Source organism: Cyprinus carpio, chromosome A20 (genome assembly GCF_018340385.1).
Source record: "Cyprinus carpio isolate SPL01 chromosome A20, ASM1834038v1, whole genome shotgun sequence".
Classification (NCBI taxonomy): Eukaryota; Metazoa; Chordata; class Actinopteri; order Cypriniformes; family Cyprinidae; genus Cyprinus; species Cyprinus carpio.
The window spans coordinates 15,950,963-15,969,989 of record NC_056591.1 but is presented as its reverse complement, the minus strand read 5'-3'; the positions used below and the strand labels follow the sequence as shown (position 1 = coordinate 15,969,989).

General features: G+C 36.9%; 3 protein-coding genes across 7 annotated transcripts in view; 2 read left to right on the top strand and 1 right to left on the bottom strand.

Moving 5' to 3' along the window:
* LOC109113555 (ryanodine receptor 3-like) overlaps positions 1-1,807 on the top strand; it is an 82,615-nt gene extending 80,808 nt beyond the window's left edge. For all 4 annotated transcript variants that reach the window (XM_042777812.1, XM_042777814.1, XM_042777816.1 and 1 more), the window contains 4 exons: positions 2-66; positions 143-243; positions 370-421; positions 1,224-1,807. In XM_042777812.1, the coding sequence (XP_042633746.1) occupies positions 2-66; positions 143-243; positions 370-421; positions 1,224-1,319 (314 nt within the window). In that variant the 3' untranslated portion in view covers positions 1,320-1,807. The remainder of the gene's footprint in view (position 1; positions 67-142; positions 244-369; positions 422-1,223) is intronic.
* A 522-nt stretch (positions 1,808-2,329) lies between these two features.
* Positions 2,330-15,469, bottom strand: LOC109113561 (apoptosis, caspase activation inhibitor). Of its 2 annotated transcripts, none has more exons than XM_019126371.2 (6): positions 15,194-15,467; positions 14,648-14,825; positions 3,945-4,015; positions 3,755-3,850; positions 3,368-3,665; positions 2,330-2,725 (listed from the first exon to the last, which is right to left on the bottom strand). In XM_019126371.2, the coding sequence occupies exons 1-6, from the start codon at positions 15,389-15,391 to the stop codon at positions 2,586-2,588; spliced, it is 981 nt and encodes a 326-aa protein (XP_018981916.1). In that variant the 5' UTR covers positions 15,392-15,467; the 3' UTR covers positions 2,330-2,585. The 2 variants fall into 2 exon arrangements, with proteins under 2 accessions (XP_018981916.1, XP_018981917.1); XM_019126372.2 differs by lacking the exon at positions 2,330-2,725 and adding an exon at positions 2,885-3,015 and having other exon boundaries at positions 15,194-15,469.
* LOC109113557 (muscarinic acetylcholine receptor M5-like) lies at positions 10,679-18,163 on the top strand. The gene is made up of 2 exons (XM_042777817.1): positions 10,679-11,092; positions 16,425-18,163. Exon 2 carries the CDS (start codon positions 16,503-16,505, stop codon positions 18,024-18,026), a length of 1,524 nt encoding a protein of 507 aa, XP_042633751.1. The 5' UTR covers positions 10,679-11,092; positions 16,425-16,502; the 3' UTR covers positions 18,027-18,163.
* Positions 18,164-19,027: the final 864 nt, after the last annotated feature.

The window sequence follows — 19,027 nt, the reverse complement described above, 5'->3', positions numbered from 1 at the left end:
GGTTTGATCATTGATGCCTTCGGTGAGTTGAGAGACCAGCAGGAGCAGGTGAAAGAGGACATGGAGGTGAGTGCTGTCACACGTTTAAAAAGAGGTCAGTCTGTTCCTGTTTTAAATTTTTTTTTTTTAATCTTGGGTGTAGACAAAATGCTTCATCTGTGGAATTGGAAATGACTACTTCGACACAACCCCGCATGGCTTTGAGACCCATACCTTACAAGAGCACAATCTGGCCAACTATTTGTGAGTAAACACGGTGTATGAAATACTGTAACATCCGATATGTAAAGCAAGAGAACATTTACATTGTTATAATGCTTCCTTTCTCAACTAAACACATCTGAATATTCAAATATTCCTTTCTAACAGATTCTTTCTGATGTATCTTATCAACAAAGACGAGACTGAATACACTGGTCAGGTAATCTACTTAAAAGTGGCTTGTTTATAAAATCAATATACAGCACCTTTCAAAAGTTTGGGGTCTGTAATTCAAAAAATAAATATAATTCTGAAAGAACTCTTTTATGCTAATCATGCCTGAATTTATTGGATCAAAAATACAGTAAAAACAGTAATATTCTGAAATATTGATACCATTAAAAATGTGTTTTTAATATATTTTTAAACGTAATTCACAGTTCTACTCATAAATTTACATATCCCTTACAGAATATGCAAAATGTTAAAACCTAAATAAGAGGGATCATCAAACTTTCATGTTATTTTTTATTTAGTACTGTCCTGAACAAGGTATTTATTTATTAGATAAATGAATGCTTTAAAAAAAACATGCAATTTTCATGATCCATTTTATTTAATTAAACTTATTAACATTTTATACGTTATATTACATGAGCCGAAATCTATTTCTGTGATGTCAAAGCTGAATTTACTCGTCTTTAGTGTCACATGTTCCTTCTGAAATCATTCTAATATGCTGATTTGGTGCTCAAGAAACATTTCCTGATATTAATGTTGAAAGCATTCCTTGATATTTTTTTCTTAATATTCTTTGAGGAATAGAGAGCACAAGAACAGCATTTATTTAAAAAATTAGTTTTTCTTTTTTGTCAAATTATTAATCTGTACTGTTCAATCAATTTAATGCATCCTTGCTAAATAAAAGTATTTATTTCTTCTTTAAAAAATGACCCCAGACTTGTGTATGGTAGCGTATGCTATTTAATCAATTATATCTTCTAATTATCCTTCTATTATAGGAATCGTATGTTTGGAAGATGTATCAGGAGAGGTGCTGGGATTTCTTCCCTGCTGGAGACTGTTTCCGGAAGCAATACGAGGACCAGCTGGGCTAGAGGACACGTTGTCCTCAGTCCTAATATGAGAGAAACCACACACCCTATATGAGCTCCTAATATCCACACAGATTTTAGGACTTTGTACAGGTTGGACACAACATCCTCAACTAGCTCTCATCATAGGCTGCTCAATAATTCATCCAATCAGAAAAACCTCAATCGTTTCTACACCAGAAATGACAGTGACATACTGAGAACTCATTGTGATCAAGCCAAAAATGTGAACTCAAGTGCAAAAAAAAAAAGAAAAAAAAAAGAAAAAGGAAGAAAAAAAACGTAGCACACATTGCCAAATTAAGACACAAAGCCATGTTTGATTTAAAAAAAACACATGGGAAATAGCCTCATTTGCTTAACTCACAAATGCACACAAACTTGTGAGATGAGATGTTAACATATGTACGTTTTTGATGTTGAATGAATGTCTACACAAATATGCACAAGAATACCTTCTTAGTATTCAATGAGTGCCAAACACAATTTATGCCTGTTTGATTTAAAAACAACAAGAAGACTATGTAGAATGTGCAATGCCTTTAAAGACGGCAATCTGACTGGTGGAAAGAGAAATATAATGATCATCTGCTTCAGTCCACTAGCTGTTTCTCATACAGAAAAGTGCCTTATGACAAGAGACTATGCAAACGGTTTGTTCCTGCTCGTATGTTTTGCTAGTTTGCATTTCAGTTTAGACTATAATTGACTGTCTCACCTGGGTTAGTAGTTTTGTAGCTTTATTTCACGTTTGTTCATAAGTAAAGATTACACTGCTTTTGAAATGTTTGGTTAAGGTTAAATAACAGAAATTGTGTTTGCCTGATCATTTATGAAGTGTGATTGCAAAACAATAGGAATCTACATTCGAAGACAAAAACGATTACATTTATTGAACAGAAGCCAATCCTGTAAACTGCTATTGTATGGCCATTTGTGTTTATGTAGTAGCTTTGGTGATTTGCATTTGTTTTGAGCAGAAGGAATGAAAATAAAGTAGCTAATGCAATAAATCCCAGTTGCTCATTGCTGCTTTTAATCGGAGTCAAATGATGAGTGAGAATATGATGGGTCTGAAAACTGTTACACAGCATTACATTACTTTTATGAGTAATATATTGATGAAGCATTTTATGTTTCACAAGACTGAATTAGTCTTGGCTATTATAAGACTTAATGAAGTGTCATAGTATGATGTTCACGTCCACACAGAAGTCTCGCTATGTCAGCATTAGCAAGCAGTGTCAGTCAGCGTCTCTGGGATCAGGTTCAGGAGATCATGCTGTCCAGCCAGTCCTCCAGATCGTCCTCTGTCACTTCCTGCCTCGTAGGTTTAGCTTCACTTTCCACTTCTGGCTTTGTCTCTTTCATGTCAGCTATTTGATCTTTTCTCTCTTTTTCCTCCGAACCTGTCAAGGCGATAAAATCACATGTTCACATCAGTGTTCAGGTACTTTGAATAAGTTTTGGGTGTGCATTTTATATATATATATATATATTTTTTTTTTTTTTAATTAGTCGCTTATGCCAAGACAGTGGGAACAGTAATATTGTGAAACATATTTACCATTATTACCATACCACTGTTTTTTTTTAATGTACTTTATTCCTGTGATGACAAAGCTGAATTTTCAGCAGTCATTACTCCAGTCTACATTGTCACATGATCCTTCAGATCTCATTCTGATATTCTGTTTTACTGGTCAAGAAAAAAAGAGGAAAGTTCAACAGAACAAGTTATTTGAAATAGATTTTTTTAAACAATGTAAACGTCTTTACTTTTAATCAAGATAATGTGTCATTGCGTAATAAAAAAAGTAATAATAATAATAACAAATAACAACATTAAAAGTAGTATATATTTTTCTTTTTTAATCTTACTGACCTATACTTCTGAATGGTAGTGTATTTATAAATAGTGACAACATTCAAGTAATATTTTGCTAAAAAAAAAAAAGATGCCGAGATTAAAATTATTCAGCAAATGATTTGTTTGATCAGTGAACTGATTTTTTTACATCAGCTGACTCACTTAAACAGTATATACCAACCTTGTATTGGGGTGTTTAGCACATCATCTTTTTTAGCGTGGGATTCAGCTGAAGTAATTTCTGTGATGGGTTTCTGCAAGTTGAGGAGAAGGTCGAGCTCCTGGTCAGCATCATCTGTGGCAGGAGGGACGGATGTGGAGACACCGAGAGAAGGTGTGGTGCCTGAATCAGGCTTTACACTGCACGAAACGCCCAGGCCTGACTCTCGGCCTGCCTGAGGAGCTTTCAGTCCAGCTGTTAGAGTCGAGTCAGTTCTGTGAGGCACTGTCACGGACGGCAGTTCAACAGGAGTCGTCACCTGAAACATATTAAATCTCTAGTACCACATTCTTCACTGGTACAGCTAAGTATTTCATAGTATTCCACCAAGAAAGGCAACAGATTCACCTGCACAAGCTCAGCCTCCAGGTTCAGTCTTGTGTGCAGTGGAAGCTCTTGAAGTGACTGAGTTAAAGCTGGCAGGTCTATAAACAGAGCTGGAATCTAAAGAAGTCAACCATGTGAGCGTATTTCCTCAAACAACAGGATTTCAATGATTGCGCTGGAAAACATAATTAATGAAAGATTGATCATGCACCTGATTTTTTGCCAGCGAGTCCATCTCCCAGTCCTTCTCATCAGAGAACCTGAACTGTGTGAACGAGTCCCCTAAAACAGAAAAACAGGTAACACATAACAAATTATAGAGCCGAACCAAGTTCATATGGTGAGTCACCGGCTAATGTATTTGTTTTCAACCCTTTTAGTTGAATTCTAAATGGGACATAATAACACAGCCAAGAAAAACAACTTTCAGATCTCCATACTGTAAACACTCAGTTCACTGCACACCTTCACAGCAGCAGCTGAACACGTGTTATCTTTTGAAGTCACTTTCACCTTGACACAAGCAGCGTGAATTCTGAGGCGGCAGCAAGTTGGGACAGCTGAAGAAAGAAGCCGTGGGTCTGTCACGCACAGCTGTCCCAGCCAGGGTGAAGCAGAATACTCTCCGCCTCCCACCTCTTTCACTCAAGACACACTTGCCAACTGCAGTTGGCCAAACTGACACGGATGATACAAGGCAGGGTCTCAAGGTCAAGAGGAGCGATCCTACTTCAAAAGAGCACTTCAGAAGCATTCTGCCACTTCATATAATGTGTGTTAAACAGATAAAGAAACACTCTAAGATGAACAGCTGCAAGTAAAAAAAAACGACATTATTATTTAATATTGTCTATTTAGCATCCCACTGTCTCAGAAGCGACGTCACAGGAAACAAGATTCCTGGCAAGTACGCAGTGCTGATGTGATCAGTGTAGAAGTGCTGTTATGAGTGGGCTGTGAAGCTGCGGACAGGAGATGCCGTCCAGGCAATTTCATCATGTTTCCTTCACTGGCAGTGACAGCGCCATGAAAACTGCTGCCATAACAATGAGCAAAGGTTCTGTCAGCATGTGCGGCGAGAGTCAATGTAGCTTTAGTGGAGCAAGGAGTGTGGCTAGTCAATATAACAAACCAGTGACATACTGCTGTGCTGTAGATAAAAACATTGCGTAGGGAAACAATACAAAAATATATTATCATACTGACACTGTTCAGTAGGTATAGAAAAAATATAGTGTGTTGGCTGATACCAAAAGCAAATAATTATTTTTATGTTATGGCTAATAAATTGTAAAATGTAACTGAGCATTATTACAGATTAGGAATGCTGATATTTAGTACTACAGCATGACTGCATGCATTTTTTTTCCCTTTTACACAAATATTTAATAAAATAAAAGCTTTTGTGTACAATGTTTAAATCTCAATTTAACATGCAGAGACTCTAATTAATTAAAAGCAGTTTACTCAATTATTAACTCACCCCTCCGGCTGAGTCATTCGGGTCATATTTCACCCCAAAATCAAATGTAAAAATAAAATATGTTGCATAAAGAAAGTATAAGTGTTTTATAGGAATGTGAATCAAATGCTGTGAATCATCAATGAACATAATGAGAATTACAAACAAACATTTTTCTGATTCATTCAAATTAAACTAAAATTAAGTAAAATAGTAGTAAAAATCAATTAATCTTTTTATTTTTTAAAAATGTTTTTAATTTAAAAATCAACTGATAAATAACTTTTCACTTTTCAAACTCTGATGTAACTTTTAAATTGCATAAAAAAAGCACTTCATTTAAAAAAAAATGACATCCCTACTGTTTACACAACCTAATAACAAATACGCATTTAACAGATTAAAATGACTGATGTGACGAAACATAAGTTGAGAGTAGCAGCTCTGTTGCAGTGCTGGCATAATGTCAGTGTGGCAGATGTGTGCCTCTCTGCAGGCTGGCGTCCTCTGAATGAGGGAGAGCGGCGGCACAGGAAGCAGCGGTACAAGTACAGGTCATTTCCTCCCAGAGAGTAGCATCATGTATGCAGCCTGCCAACCCAAATCTGGCCACCGTTCTTTGCTTTTTCAAGGGCCCTGTAAAACACTGACACCAGGAACACAGAATGCTGTGGACCTACAAGCCCAACACCATTCGACAGAGCATGAACACTGCTAGTCATCAAATGGCACTTAATCCAGGGAGGCTACAGCCCTTTGGAAGAAGCTGCTAATTTGCTTTGTCGTCATAGTTCTTCAGCAAATCTCTGCTAAGCCAATTAACACATAACGAACGGAAACATCAAAATAAATCAGTCTGTGGTGATTGCAATTAAAACATTTCAAGGCGAAAATTCAAAACAATAAGATGGTTATTTACTATACGCTTCAACACAGCTGCCATAGAGAACACCAACAGTCTCCTATTAGTGTCTAGACTTGAAAGGAAAGACTTAGTGCAGTTCACACATTTGGTTCATTTGAAAACACATCTTTAAATGTGACACTGCTTGGACATTTGTGTGAAAATGTTTTCCCTCAAATCATTAAAAGTCTAAGCTCTGCTTTTGGTTCTAATCAGTTAGCTTGATAGATACTGAATAAACTGTTGCGTAACCTTCAAGTCATTATGTTTATAAAGTGGCCTGAGCTTCCTAAACCAGAAACAGAGAGAAAAAAACCCCACAACTATTCAAATAAATGGCAGTAAAATAAGTAATTGGACCATAAATGACAAGAAAGATGTTGAATCATCAGGATTGAGTTTCATGATAGATAAGTTTTCCACTCTTACAGACACTCTATAGCTTCTCAACAGACGAGTGCATATTGCTTTAAAATTTTAATCTATTTCAATTTATTAATTCCCTATTTATTTGTGGATTCACCTCCCCATATGCCACTATAGTCCTGGCCCTCGAAGTGGCAGGGCCCCGTGCTCTCATGAGCAGGGCTCTAGTGTGAAGGATGCTAGCAATTCAAAAGCTCATCTCTCTTCAGGAAACCAGCATCTGACCTTGAGGTGTGAAACAGCATCTGAGACGTAATGACACAACTCCTGCAATGAATGAAAGGCTGTGAAAGGGCATCTCAGAGATGACCCACCAGGCCCTCGGCCCCTGCTCCAGGAACAGCAGAGGTTATTCAGAGTTCTTTTCAGAATCCAACCTGAACTAGATTACAAGGGCAGCAGTATTCTCCTTTCAGGTTTACATTTTTATCTAAACATAAAAGCCACTCAAAGTTACATAACTCTCATTGTGTGTGTGTGTGTGTGTGTGTGTGTGTGTGTGTGTGTGTGTGTGTGTGTGTGTGTGTGTGTGTGTGTGTGTACTTTCTACAAGTGGGGCCTGTATTGCAGCTGGGACGCTGGGCTGAACTGATCATCAGATTAGCAGACAGCTGTGGCTCATCTTAATAGGAATTTAGAAGAGTAATTTATTTCCATAGAGATGAATCAACCACTCAACGCGCTGCTCTTGATCAAAGGAGGTGGTTTTTCTCATGATGAACACAGAGAAAACACATCCCAGCAAGGAGGAGCACCTTCAGAAACAACTATGGGAAAATGCATGTCAACATTTAAGAGGAGGAAAATATTATATAAGTTTAAATATTATAAAGATATTATAATATTATTAAAAATTTTCTGTGTGTTAAGAGTATGTCATATAATAATGGAGTTTACTGGAGATTTTTACCCAAAGGAATAAAAAAAAAGAAGAAACTGAAATAAAAAGATTGAATTCAATTATAGAGCAAAACAAGATTTTATTTGTAGGCTGGTCATTTTCGAGTGTGAGTACCAATTACATGGCATACAAAAATATCTTGAATGATTTCTCTTTCATCTCTTATGAAAGACCTCCCAACCCAGAACCGAGACTACAGAGGAATAAATTGAGGTATTTCAATGACAGCGCCCATTAAAAACATCCATTTCTAACCAAATACCAAAGGACTTCATGACCCAAATAACAACACACTGCCCCAAATAATACATCTCTGGGCATACATGAACCCAAAGGGACAATCGGGACCATTTCCTGGTAGCATTATAAAACAGGATCATTGGGGACATGATATTAGACCATTCAGGCTATTTATATCTAAAAGCTATCGCTACACAACCATACATATGCAAAAGTGTCACTTGAACCTTCAACCTGTAAACACGGTTTGAAAAATGCTGCCACATTTCAGTGACGTGACAAAAGGGAACAATTGTCTCTCAGCAACAGGAACTCACAAGGAGTAAGTTATGGTGGACAGATGAAAAGATAGGGAAAGGCAATATGGAAATAATTAAAAACAATTGGCCTTTGTTGCTCTTCCAAACATTCATAAAGGTGTCTGAGGGATACAAAATAGTTTTAAAATAATGAGCCTCATGCAATTTGCACAGGCGCTATAGTAACAACAGCAGAGAGAGAGGAGAGCGAGTGAAGAGAGACACACAGTCATTAACAGTGGTTGTTACTGTTGCACGTTATTGCAGAGATGACATTCTGATACTCTGTGTGGGTGCAAACACACACCCCCGCATCATAATTACTGTCCAATGCTTGATGCAGGGGACTACAGTCACAGTATGTGCGTGATCAAAAACACTGGCACACAGTGCAGGTGCTGAGCATTTAAGTGAAGACAGATTCAGTATTTTTACAGAAACACCAGTTTGTGTTAAAAAAAAAACACAATTTGTGTGATCATACTAAGCAGGCTGCGGACAACTTCCCTTTCGAAAAAGCTTGACTTCTACACAGCTGTAGCTACACATTTCGAGTCTGATTTCTCCTGTGGCACATGGGCTTGAATCAACTGGGCTAAGATTCGGAAAAAACAAAGGTGTAAAATTAATATCCTATATCAATCGTAAGAAAAGTATATTTAGCATGTTACATTTCAATGGCTGAATCTGTGCAAGATAAGACTGTTGCTTTCCAACAAGAGCTATAAGGGTATAAGAGACTATCTAGTGTGCTTTTGACCCTCATTTTTGGAGGGTCCAGCTGGTGAAACTGACGGTACCAGGGCCACAGGTGGAGGTCCAAGGAACTGAAATAAAGGAGAGAATGTCAGGAGGAAGGGCAGTTTCCTACAGGTGGAGTGTCAGTGGTAATGAATTAGCATGTCTCTCCCTCTCTGCAGGGACACAGACACAATGAAGTGCAGTCAACAGCTAAACAAGGTCATGAAATTCAGGCAATATTTAGTATTAATTCACTGCTCTCTCTGCAAGTGTAACCCGAGTGTGTGGCGTGTAGGGCTGAGTTGTGTCTGCTAGCCATCTGAGACCCAGCGGAGACATACTACGTTACGGCAGACACACAGATGCAGTCAAACATGGCGGAGCTGTCACTATATATCTATGCCCTTCATTATTAGTCCTCCTCCAGGGTACGTGATACGGCTCATATCCTCCATTATGATCTCATTATAATCAATAAACTTGGAGGCCTGGAAATCCTGCCCTACATGGCAATATCTTACATAAGCCATTTCCTTTCAACATGACTGTCAGACATGAACATGTGATATTGTGCTGCTCCTGACAAAAAGAAAAGGGTGAAAAGAAACGGCCCTGAATTGGTCGATCTGGACTTAATCCCAGCTCAGACAACCCTTATACCCTTATTCATTACACCTTGCAAGGGCACAACAAACAGATTAATGGGGCTCAGCCCCTGAGCTTCCTGCACTTAGTACAAACTTCGTGTTTACTGTCTGTTAACTCTGTGTGCATTTCATCTGTTTTTTTTTTCATTGATCATTCAAGGCTTCCTTTGATGGCCTGTGATGCAACTAATTATCCCATGCAGCTGTGAGAGCAGAATCAGAGGGATCAAACCACACTTCTATAGAGTCCAGTCATCTTCATATGAAAATTAATTCAAGCTAACCTCTTCAAATAGCACAAGTACAGAATTAATAATTACATCAATCAATCAATAAATAAAAAACAAAAAAAACAAAACACTATTGTTCAAAGGTTTTGAGTTGATAAGATTTAAAAATATATATATTTTTAAAGGTCTCCTATGCTCATCAAGGATGCATTTATTTGATCAAAAAATACAGTAAAAACAGTAACATTATGAAATTTTATTACAAATTAAAATAACAATTTTCTATTTTAGTATATTTTCAAATGTAGTTTATTCCTGTGATGTCGAAGCTGAGTTTTCAGCATCATTACTCGTGACGTCACGTGATCCTTCAGAAATCTTTCTTATACGCTGCTTTGCCGCTGAAGAATCATTATCAATGTTAAAAACTAATGTAAATGTACAATGTAAATCATTCTTTTGGATCAATTTAATGCATACAAATATCAATTTCTTTCAAAACTTTCTAACATTTTTTAACACTATAATGAATAAAAAAAAATTTAAATGTAAGTTTTTTATGTTAAAATAATTAATAGTTTAAATATGGGGTGGGGCTATTCATTTGGCCAACAAATGGCAGATGAGATATTGTTTGAAAACACCAAACAGTAAAGCCAGTGGAAAAAACAAATTAATTTATGTTACAACCTTATCTTGAACACCAGACAATTACCTCAAAAACTACTGTATGCGTATTTAAAAAAAAAAAAAAAAAAAAAACTCAATAGCTTGTAATATTTTCGATGACCATTTTACTTTGATTTGAGCTGAAGTAGCTCCCACAGACATACCAAAAGTCATGAAATGACCCTCTCGCGTCTGTATTTCCAGATAACCCATCCTTTCCACCCACTGATTTGCTCACAGCCACGCTATCTGTGTCAAATGAGAGTAATTAATGCCTCCATTATGTTTTAGTGAGCATCATACCACCCCTTCACACACCCCCACTGTCTACAGTATGAGCACGAACGGTCTAACTTTCATCCCCTCATTTCTGCTTCTGTTCAGCCCCTCGCTCTTCTCCTCTTCCTCCTCCCATTCTCAGCGTCTGCCTGTTGTTCACTGCCCCAAATCATGACGATCATCTCAGCCCAATGGGAATGACCTCCTCCCAGCCATTCACATCTGTGTCTGTCAGTGCATCCACAGGAGCAGCACATATTCATCCAGTGAAACAGCGGCAGCAGCATTTCCCCATCACCGTCCACCACAGAGAGAAAAGGAGATCCTTAATCAGTTTTATGGACTTTGGTGTGGTTGTCGCAACTTGAGACAGAGCTTTTTACTTTGATTATTCCATGAGAAAACCATCCCAAAAAAAGAAGAACATGTTACTACCACTTTGAGGATTATATAATTTAAGAAAGGACTCATGACTGGATGAAGAGAGTGATGGTTTGGGATGGGTGACAGTCTGACCAAGCCAGATCTGTAGATGGAATTCAAGGCTGAATGATGAAAACAGTGAGTACTGAAGACATGTATCTTATATTAATTATAATAAGAAAAAGTAGTAATTACTAGTGGGCAATTTAGCTGTCTGAATATTAGGTGAACATTATTAAAGAAAGACAGACATCACTGACTGACATTCTAAATTCATTATGTTTGATTGTCATCGCCCACATGTTGGTTCAAACCTGTGGTAGACAAAAGCAGATATTCTGGAGAGATCCCAGAGATCCACTGAACTGATTTAAATGGATAGTAAAAGTAGTATTAGTGAAGATCAGATAAACAACAAAGAAAGTATAGAAACTGAAGTGTAAAATGACTAAATAAATAAATGTGCCAATGCTATGATCTATAATCAATGTAATAAACATACTTTCAATATGGTTCAATTTGTTAACATTAGCTAATGCACTAGCTATCATAAACTGGCCATTACCAATAATTTTGCATCTATTTATCTAGGTTAATGTTATTTTTATTTTTTATTTTACATATACTTATAATTGAACTTTATATAAATCAACATTAGTTAATGTAATGTGACTAATAAAGGCTGTAAAAATGTTAATGGTACAATGTGTTAACTAATGATAAAAAAATAAAATAACCTTTATGTGTTAAATACTATATCATAAATATTATTATATCTGCACACACTATTTTTTAATTACATGTAAATACAGGTTTTTATTGTTTTCAAATACAATATTCTGCACTGTTTATTATGGTTGCTTACCGAAACCAGAAATCAATGCAAAGCATTCTGAGGGAGCTCCTCGTCATTTTCATCTGAAGGAGATCATTATTACTTTATATTACAAGACAGCTACTATCACATTCTTCCTCATAATGTGTCTCCAAACCAGTGAGTGTTTCAGGTTCATTCAGACAAAAAAAAAAAAAGAAGAAGAGCCCCAGTGCTTGAGCCTTGTCATATGATGCTGGCCCTAGCAACAAGTTCACCGCTAGAGTGACAAGGACTGGATGACGCTACCCAGATTCAAAGATGTTATTAAGAGGTTCTGACAGATTAATCTCCAATCAACTGTGAGATTAGACTAAATAAAATTACCCATCTGTGATACAGTAATATGCACAAAAAAATGATAAAGCCTCTCGACGAACAGATTTGACGTTATCTGACAGATGTAGTTTTCTTTACAGTGACAGCCTAAAAGATTGGGCTCCTGGACACCATAATTGTACATGCACAATAACAGATCACAGCAAATCAACAGATAACAGCACTTTTGCTGCTGAATGAAAATTCATACCTTATGGAATATTGTCTCAGTTGCATATAATATTGCTAAACCCATCTTACAGGCAGAATGAGTTTTCTATGAACCACATTAGCATTTCCTCACTCAAACTGATTAAACACTAAAAACTTCCCTGTGGGCAACAAACAGGAGCAAGCACCTGCTATGTTGAAGAAGAAAACTCATCTGCTAATGTATCTGTGTCTCTTGTTATTTGCATAAAGCAATAAGGATGCAGGATGTAGGTGAGCATAAAATGATTAAAAGCTTTTTAAAGGAATAATGAAAATTGCATCAACATTTAATCACCCTCATGTCATTCCAAGCCTGTAGGAATTTGAGGGTGACTAAATGACTACAATTTTCATTTTTTGGCAAACCAACCCTTTAAAGAATGCAGATTAAGTTAAGTTTTTGGTAATTTGTGAGAAAACTCAAGGGTAAGGGAAGGATGTTCCTCCACTTTACTCCACCCCCTGGTGAAAGCTGAATTACACTCATTTTGTACCTAATCAGTCCGTTACCACCACAGTCACTAATCAGAGCCTGCTGGCAGAATCATAATGAGATAAAGGGCAGTATGTTAAGTATCGCAGGGGAGGTTGGCGAACTTAGAGCTGAACAAACCGGAACCTTCCTTCTATTTATAACTCAGCCGAAGTCATTATATTGCAATATTTGACCAAGAGGTGTGACCATATTTACTGTATATAGCTTGCAAAGTCAAACAAAACATTTAAAGATATTTTCCACGGTTAAAATATGAAAGACAGAAAAGATTCTTCTTCAAAGCAGTCAAGCTACAGCGCTGAACCATTTTAAAGTCCTATAATGAGCACCAACCTTCTGTTGTTGTCATATGACAAACAAGTGGTGCTGCACAACCACATCATTTTGATGGACAAGCTGTCCTACACAATTACTTGAAGTCATGGATACAATACTTGCTCTGGAGAACAGATACAAATTCCACCCACATTCACAGGGATCAGCAAGTTTGAACCTCTGATGACTAATCGTAAATGTGCAGGAAAAAAAGTGGAGAGCAACAAAACAGATCAAGTGCTCCAATTTTGTGTGGAGTGCAACTTTAATGGTTTGGCCACAACAAACAGAAACAGATTGCTAACTGACAATTCCTGGTATGTATGTTTGCACAGAGATGCATGAGTGATATATACAGTATATAGTCTCTCTCTTGCAATACCACAAGAGTCAGTGCGGTGCTACAGTACTTCCCTATCGTAAAATTAGATGACGCAAATATATCTCATGAATATCAATGTGGTTTTCGAGGAAGCAGATTAGGGAAATTAGAGGCAAACTAAGCAAAGAATATTCCCGCAAGAGAACAGCGTAATGGAAATTTATTCTGCACTTACACTGGATTTAGGCTCATTAAACTTGAGGAACAAATGCCTCTCTAATGGTTCATTTTAAATAATTAGACAGTTGTGTGTTAATGACTTGCCACTGAACAAAATGTACACTCTCTGTATTAATTTCACTGACATGAATGAATGGGTAACAAAAAATTCCATTACATCAGTCTCCACGGTTCTTAAATAAAAGAATTAAATTCAAACTGTTTTAACTTGCTTATACACTATCATTCAAAAGATTGTAGTCTGTGAGATTTTTTTAATTGTTTTTATGTTCACAAAGGATGCATTTATTTTATCAAAAATACAGCATAAACAGTAATACTGATAAATGTGATTACAAATTCAAGTAACTCTTTTCTATTAGAATATAATGTTATCTAATACAAAATTAAAAACAATTGTAATAATTAATATTTTTGTGGATCTGTGAGACATTTTCTTTGATGAATAGAAAGTTAAAAAGAACAGCATTTATTTGAAATAGAAATCCTTTGTAACATTATACAGTAAATGTCTTCACTGTCACTTTTGACTTTTGATTTAATGCATCTGTACTGAATATAAGTTGCCTTCTAAAAATAAAACCTAAACAAATCATACTAATGCTAAACTTCTCATTCAGGTAGCTTAAAATAAACCCTGTGGTTAGTAATGGTAGTTCACTGTGCTATTTGTAAACATGGCAAAAACTGTTGCTCATGAGATGAGTCCTCCATTAATCAGATACAATACAACAGAAATAGAGCTTTGCTCTTCTCGTTGCCCTTTCGTATCTGAAAAGCACACAGCAGGACAGCTGGTTCACACCATTGTTGTTCTACATTCGTTTTGGTTTTGATCTCCTGCCTGCATGAGCTGTATCGGAGGCACGGGGGGAAATATGACACAGATCTAAGTGTGTACTAGTCATGTCTTACCAGCTGAAGTGAGGAGGACATGATAGTCTGTGCCTCTCTGTGAAGGAACATCTTCATTAATTTCTTCTTTCTCAGATTCCTTATAACGGTCCCAGTTGGTCTCAAGTTTTCGTCTAGAGAAGGTGTTGTCCTCCTCCTCTTGCTCAAAGTTTTCTTTGTTCTCATTGTCATCTTGATTCTGGAAAGCAATCAGAAAAAGGATGACAGTGAGCAAGCAAGCATGACATAATCCAGTTGTTTTATTAGATTCACCTTAAAAGTTAACCACAGTCAACATATTATTGTACAGTAACGTTACTACATTAATACTATAAATGAATTATTGATAAAATTAACTTCATTAAAACAGTGTGAGAGTCTCTCTGAATGCTAGTCACTTTATTTTCATATATTTCGTATTGTTTTTCATGCCATTTGTCTCTAATAATACTAGAGTTTTATTATAATAAAAATAACCGGAATTATTTGATCCGCTGTATTACCAGTGAGTGGTATTTCTGCAGAAACTATGGCTGCAGTGGAGATTTTTTTATGGGTGACACTTACTCGTCGAAAGTTTCTAAAGTCTGCAGGAGGTCCGAAGTCTCGCCCTCTTCCTCTACGATGATCCCGTTTGCCTCTTCCACGATGGTGGTGTCCTCCTCTTCCGCGACCCCTGTGCTCTCCCGAACTGCTGGTCTCAGCATCACCTCTTCCTCCACCTCCTCTTTTCCAATGTCCACCTCGTCCCCGCCGGCCTTCCATAACTGAACATCAAAATTAGAACCAATGCCGAGACTGTAATCGTGTAACACCACAACAGTTGTTACACTTAAAAGAGAACCCTCTTCAACTAGTAAACCCTCATACCAAACAACAATTTACCAACTGACAAAAAATCATAATATACAAATTGACAAATGAACAACAGAACCAAAATGAATAGGGAAAACTCAAAACTGAATGAGTATGAATAGTATCAAAAGCAGTAGGACCAGTGGTTTGTGGGGAATGTGAGATCTGACCATACAGTCTATGGATCTGACTCGATGCTCATTCATAACTTTGCATAAGGAAATGTGAATGACAGTTTTTATATTTTGAAGGATGAACTCTTTGACTTAGGACATATTGACATAGGCCTATTGCAAGAAAAAATACTTAAAAAATTTAAAACTAAAATTATTAATTATTAAAACTTAAATTAAAAATTATTCAAACTTTTTTATTCAAAGCTATTTAATTATACACGGATTAATTTGCATATATTTCTGAAATCTATGAAATATGAACATGGAATAAGGCCAGGTTCAAAATCCTTGTTAAAGGCTTTTACAAAGGGGAATTTGGATATCCATTTTTATCTCTCTGAATTATATAAAAACAAACCCCTCTGTAAAAACCTTAAAAATATTAAGAAGAATAAAACAGGTTTGGTTTATGTAAATGCTATTGAAGTGGAGATTTTGGCCTTTAATAACTGAAAACTAGAGATGCAAATACATAAAAAGTAATACCATTAGCACTTAAATGTGTATTTCGGATGTTTTCTTGTTATGGAAACAATAGAATAGTGCTGAATAGCCCAAAATCTTGATCCCAAAATTGACCAGTGCATGAAAAAACAATGGTTTTGCTAGTGTTTCGTCCTTTAGAATCCCAAGTTTAATTGTAAAGCTTAATTGTAGTAGGCTACATGTTTGGCCTGTATTTGTTTGTAGGTGTCACACACAAAACATGCATTTTTTGTTTAAACTGTCCTGTTTTTAAGTGTTCGTTCTCTTAATTGTGTTTTCAGACTATCCATTGCCAAGTGAACATGAAGAATACAGTGAAAATTTCATCCAGAGTTTTCTAACCCATCAGCGGTAACAGGATGAACATGGATATTCAAAATTTAACCTCAAATGGAAATGTCTCCGCTATCTTGCCTGCCCCATACAGTCTGTTGGAAGTTATAACCATTGCAACAGTATCAGCTGTCGTGAGTCTCATCACAGTAGTAGGGAATGTGCTGGTGATGCTCTCTTTTAAGGTCAACAGCCAACTTAAGACTGTTAACAACTACTACTTACTCAGTTTAGCTTTTGCAGACCTCATTATCGGCGTGTTCTCAATGAACCTGTACACGTCCTACATTCTAATGGGATACTGGTCTTTAGGGAATATAGCTTGTGATCTGTGGTTGGCACTTGACTATGTTGCAAGTAATGCATCGGTGATGAACTTGCTGGTCATCAGCTTTGACAGATATTTTTCTATTACAAGACCACTTACCTACAGGGCTAAACGGACCCCAAAACGAGCAGGCATCATGATTGGCTTGGCGTGGTTGATATCGTTTATATTGTGGGCTCCACCCATTCTGTGCTGGCAGTACTTTGTTGGAGAGAGGACGGTTCCTCCTGACCAATGCCAGATCCAGTTTTTCTCAGAACCCATAATTACATTTGGGACAGCCATAGCGGCCTTTTATGTCCCGGTATCCATAATGACAATCTTATATTCCAAAATCTACAAAGAAACAGAAAAACGCACTAAGAACTTAGCAGAACTCCAAGGATACCCATCGCTGGACAGCCGTGAAGACCCTAAAGTACGAAAGCCAATACTACGATGCTTTAGCTTTAAAAACAAGACGGACGGGACTCAAGCATCATGGTCTTCGTCCAACCAGAGTTATGTAACTAGGACAACATTGCAGTCTGAGGACTTGTGGACAAAATCAGACCAGGTCAGCACCCTGAACAGTTACACATCATCAGAGGATGACGAGCGGTCCGTCTCTGACACAACCCCGAGAGAATCATTCAAGAACCAAGAATCGACAGCCAATAGAAATGGACAGCTACTCTGTTATGAAGACAGCAAATATCTAAGTGATCTTGCAAAATGCTCTCAGACAAACAATAAAAAATGTATGTCATACAAGTTCAAGCCGATCCTTAGCGACATCACCGCTTTGCAAGGTAGTCCCGAAGCTGATAGAACAAACACAGATCATTGTCAGTCCTCAGAGCCACAGGCTCCTTCAGCCACATCCTCTTCAACTAAACCAGAAGAACCAAACTTGAAGATCCAGATGACCAAGCGGAAAAGAATGGTCCTGATCAAGGAGAAAAAGGCTGCTCAGACTCTCAGCGCCATTCTTCTGGCGTTCCTCCTCACCTGGACCCCATACAACATCATGGTGCTCATCTCCACCTTCTGTTCTGAATGCATCCCAGTGTCCCTCTGGCATCTGGGTTACTGGCTCTGCTATGTCAACAGCACCATCAACCCCATGTGTTATGCCCTATGCAACAAGACCTTCCAGAAGACCTTTTGGATGTTAGTCCTCTGCAAGTGGAAGAAGAATAGAGGAGAGGAGAAACTGTACTGGTGTGGTCAAAACCATTAAATACTGAAGTAACACAACAGAAGTGGCCGATTTTAGAGCATTCTGAATGATCAAGATCGCTATATTAAATGGGCATTAAATTTTAATTTCAGTTTATGTTGTGCATACAGTGCCACAGACCATATTCCTATATTATTCCTTACAATTTTCTAGGTCATTTTTTTGTGTACATTTCATTTATATTGCTATAATGATTTGAAAATTGATATAATTTATTGATATTTAATGTAGCTTCTAATCTGCTTTCATTTTACATGTTTACACAACAGTGTATTTTAATGTTGTGAAATATCTAGGGCTAGGGATGGTGAGGACAATAAATAAAGATATGGAATGTGAACTTTTAAATTATTATAAATACCACATAGTGTTTATTACAAGGTTAACTTTTTGTGATAAAAAGATTTTCATGTATTGTATGGCTTGGTCATGTCAGTGACACTGCATGCATACAAACTTAAACATACTGAAATGGTCTGCAAAGCAATGTTGTCGTATTATTATCATGTTTGCAGAACTGGACAGTGTTAGATATTTTAAGATTTTGGAGCTGCCAAACCATCACTTTAGACATTTGTGTGTAGAGATACACACAAAAAGATTGTAGCATCAATCTGGATGAAATATTAATTTATATGGCATTCATTAAGATTCAAATACTGAAAGCACATTTGACATTTCTACAGCATCCCATTGTGTACTGGTCCATACTGGTGCCACGAATTAGATCAGAACTCACTTGAATATTAACACATAATATAAACACAGTTATAAATGTTGCCTGGCTGTTTTCCATTCATATCGTTAAATAAGTCTCAACTCTTGTGATGATGTGCCATTTAATTTGATGTGAAATAAATGTTTTAACATGAGATTAACCCAACTAATTGAAACAACAGTCTGGATTTGGCAGGGGTTCCATCTTCCATTAATTTCTTGAGTCAAAATAAAGCTACAACAACTACAAACAACTACCCACTGATATACTAGCAACTGTTTAC